The 4,134-nt window shown below is 34.0% G+C and overlaps 1 protein-coding gene across 1 annotated transcript in view; it reads right to left on the bottom strand.

Moving 5' to 3' along the window:
* Window positions 1-336: 336 nt before the first annotated feature.
* Window positions 337-4,134, bottom strand: part of mthfsd (methenyltetrahydrofolate synthetase domain containing) — a gene marked incomplete at its 3' end in the record, with an annotated part of 37,227 nt that continues 33,429 nt past the window's right edge. The window contains exons 3-6 of the mRNA XM_016477423.1: window positions 980-1,093; window positions 714-827; window positions 530-620; window positions 337-453 (exon numbers count right to left, since the gene is read on the bottom strand). Of these exons, the coding sequence (XP_016332909.1) occupies window positions 337-453; window positions 530-620; window positions 714-827; window positions 980-1,093 (436 nt within the window). The remainder of the gene's footprint in view (window positions 454-529; window positions 621-713; window positions 828-979; window positions 1,094-4,134) is intronic.

The raw sequence follows: 4,134 nt of genomic DNA, 5'->3' as shown, positions 1-4,134 counted from the left end.
AGCCAATATCAAGGTTTATCTTAACACTTTTATTAAGTTCATTTTTGATGTGAAATGGTTGTAACCGTTTTAGTACGACAAAGGTTTATTCAAATCCACAAAAAGACTCCCATCTTTATCCTACAACCTGTAAAATAAATCCTAAGCTTTTCTGGTTAATTGGAGATCTTTTAGGAGTTATTCATATTCTTTAATATGTATTATTTATTAATTTATGTATTATTTAAAGGTTTAATTCTAGAAATCTTTTTCATTGGATTCACCACAATGAGTAAAACCTTGTTAAAAAGTTCAAAAGAGTTCAAAAGAGTAAAAAGTTATTACATAACATATTACTAACCTGACAATCATGAACAATGGTGACGACCACAGTGGATTCACATACGGCTCCCATGCATGCCATCATAGCATATTCCATGTCTGCAAAGCCTTCACCTTTTCCAATTCTGTAGCCTATAGACATTAGATAGCATCATTGCATTATGAGAAGATACAATTCTCAAATTGTAGAGTTAAGATGTAGAGTTACCTTTATCAGATACAGCCACTGATCCAACTATGACAAGATCCACCTGAACTTTGTCATCTAAACCGACCGGGACACTCAACTCTTTAAGACCCTTAAGCACAAAGAGTTTGTCAACTGAAGCAGATGTAGGAGACTGCAGACACACAACACATATCACATAACATCTGAATATACATGACTTCACCTGAGACGTAGAACAAACACGCAGTTCTTCTTTGGTTGCACCTTTTGGTGTAATGATCCTGTTAAATAATCCAGTTTTTAGCCGAGGTGTTGGAACAAGCAATGTTTTTCTTGCCTGTATTCAAACATAAAATGGGTTATGAATTATGGTATAGTACTAAATTAATTTTGTTAAATTATACATACAATGCAGAATACCAAACAGGTTGACGATGTACATTTAAAAATGTGGTCTGCAGTTGACAGCAAGCAATCTGAACAATATACCTGCAGAGAAGCTAGTCTAACCCCCTCTAGTGGTTTATCAGGATCTACTTTGACCACAGCAGCTTTGGTGAAGATTTCTAGCAGTGGCACCTTTTCACATGCCTCCAGTGCACCCTGAAATTGGGGATAGCACTGGATAAGATATTACTTCAGTGGAACTTACTTTTAAAGTAATGAAGCGTGCCTGTTCCTGAGGTCTGTCTGGATTCACTTTAATCACTCTGCTGGATCTAAACGTGTGCAGATCTGGGAGCCTGTTACAGGCATAAGCTGCTTCCTAAACCAACAGTCCACATAATCCTTATATTACAGATTTGTGTTAAAATATTCAAGTTGCTTTATTAAGTACATTACTGTTTATTGTTGGTCATTAATTATTTTGTTTCATAACATTCTTTTTTTTTGCTGAAAAGCCATTAAATAGGCAACTCTATTTCAAACACAAATATAGTTTAGATGACTTTTTTAACTTTAGAAAACATTTTGCATTTCAAATAAAGGTACTCAAATAAATGTCAATAAACAGTACGTCCTCATTATGACAATGTAACCCATACTTTGTTTGCCTGACTGGAGTGAGATTTGAATGACATGGGTTGCCACTGAATAAATGACACCCCTATTTGAGGTTTTAATGATCCAACCATTCATTTTTTATTTCATTTTAATAATGTAAAATACCTCAGCCTAATGCTGTAGTAGATGCACTTAGTAGAAACCATGTCTATCAACTTTTCCAATATGGAATGCCAAACCTGACAAAATTAGAAATAAATACACAAATAAATATACCATGAAATGTAAAAATGCAAAACTAATTTATACCTTTATTTCCTTATTTATGTATATTTGTTTTCACATTTCCACTTTTATTTATTTCCACATTGAAGTATTGATTTACATATTCATTCATATTTCTACATTTATTTATTTATACATTTCTTAGTCCTTAGGGCAGGGTTCCTCAATAGGCGGCCCACAGGCCACATCCGGCCCGTGAGAGAAAAAAGTTTGGCCCGCGCTAATTTCAAATAATGTGGCATGAAAATTCAAACGCAGCATCAGAAAGCTACATTAACTTACACCGTGTCTACACCGGATGCGAGCGGTGCGGCGCGACGCAATAAAATACAATAGAACTTGTATTGATGCTGCCTTGGATGCGGCGCGACACGACAAATCCCCGACAGTAAACTGCTGACTCTTCAAATGATTTGCAATGCTTTGTCGCATCCAGTGTAGATACAATGTCACAGCAAAAACATGGCGAGTGTGTAGAAAAGGAAAGTGGACACAGAAAATAGATGATTAAAATGTGAATGGACTGAACAGTTTTGAGTGAGTAAGTGACTGATATCTTTATGAAATTCACGTGTTGGTTCGCAGTGAGTTCACAGTTTTAACGTACTGGTTGTGTCTACAAGTTCTAAAGAAGGTCCAAATGTTCCTGTTTTGGTTATGGTACGGTTTCATAATTTTTATTTTTATTTTTTTGTAATTACATAAATGTCAACTGATACTTACAGTAAAGATCACAGTGGTAGACTGGGCAATATTAGGCTTATCAGTTGGAATGTTAGGGGAATTAATAGCCCTGTAAAGCGTGGAAAGGTTCTTTCACATCTCAAAACTTTAAAAGCTGATATAGGTTTTATTCAAGAAACACATCTGAAGAAGGGAAGTGAAAATAGATTAAAATCTAATTGGATTGCACAAGTGTATCAGTCTAGCTTCTCTACCAAAGCCAGGGGTGTGGCTATTTTGATACATAAGAATGTACCATTCGTTCATCATAAGACTATCTCTGACATAAATGGTAGATATATTATTGTGTTGGGCTCTATAAATTCTAAGCAAATTACTTTAGTTAATTTATATGCACCAAATTATGATGACCCCCCTATTTTTTCAAAAAGTATTTAAATTAAGCCCCAGTATTTCTGAATCAAATATAATTATTGGAGGTGATTTCAACTGTGTGCTGGACAACATACTTGATAAACAACCGAGTCAGATTGCCAGCGCGACATCTAAATCTAATGCAATGTTAAGACAGTATATGCAATCCCTAAACATTGTAGATATATGGAGAATTCTTAACCCCTCAGATAGAGATTTTTCTTTGTACTCTCATGGGCATAAGTCATATTCGCGCATCAATTTTTTTCTGCTAGATTCAAATTTAGTACCAAATGCATGCAAGTCACAATATCACAACATTATAATATCAGATCATGCTCCCCAGTCAGTTGACCTTAGATTAGATAATTTAAGAGGAGAATTTAGATAAGATTAGATCACTTAAGAGGAGAATTTAGATGGAAGTTAAATAACGCGCTCTTAAAGGATGAAGAATTTAATATAAATCTGGGAAAAAAGATAGAGCAATTTATAGAAATTAATGATAATGGTGATGTGCATGATTCAAATTTATGGGAGGCATTGAAGGCTTTAGTTATAGGGGAAATAATAGCATTTGAGATAGCCCAAAGGAAGAAAGTTAGGATGAGAATGATTGAAATAGAAACAACATTCGATGTGTTGCTGAGTGAACTAGCGGGCATTATTCATATCAAGAAGTTACGATTTATTAAAAATTATAAGCTAGATATATTTTGGAAAATATGGAAGCCTGTATTAGATCACTTAGGAATGTGATAACTTTATTTATTTACGCTGGTTTTTATACTGCATTATACCTTTGTAACTCTTAAATTTATTTACCTAAATATTATTATCTTGTTATTGTAGTATTTTTTGTATTGACTTTTTTTTTTTTTTTTCCCTCACACCCTGCTGATGTTATCGATGTGATCTGTTTGGAACTCCTTTATTTTGTGCATCAGAGATGTTTATTTGTAACTACTAGTATACCGTACTATCGTTTTCTTTTTGGACCTTTGTTCTGGAAAAACAAATGTCATATTAAAAAACTAAATAAAGTTTTAAAAAAACATATCAAGTTAGAGGAAGATGCGACTGAATTGATGCTTGAAGAATGCACTTCCAGCAGCCATGATTAACGGTTAAAGTTTTCTATGCACAATTTGATTTGAGAAAGTCAAGAGACCTATTACTCTCTATCCAATCATGTTGATGGATAAAAATAAAATTAAAATAAGCATGTAACGACCACAAACGGAGGAAAATAGCGG

This window comes from Sinocyclocheilus anshuiensis, unplaced genomic scaffold (genome assembly GCF_001515605.1).
Source record: "Sinocyclocheilus anshuiensis isolate Anshui unplaced genomic scaffold, SAMN03320099.WGS_v1.1 scaffold2306, whole genome shotgun sequence".
NCBI lineage: Eukaryota > Metazoa > Chordata > Actinopteri > Cypriniformes > Cyprinidae > Sinocyclocheilus > Sinocyclocheilus anshuiensis.
This window is presented reverse-complemented; position numbering and strand designations above follow the sequence as displayed.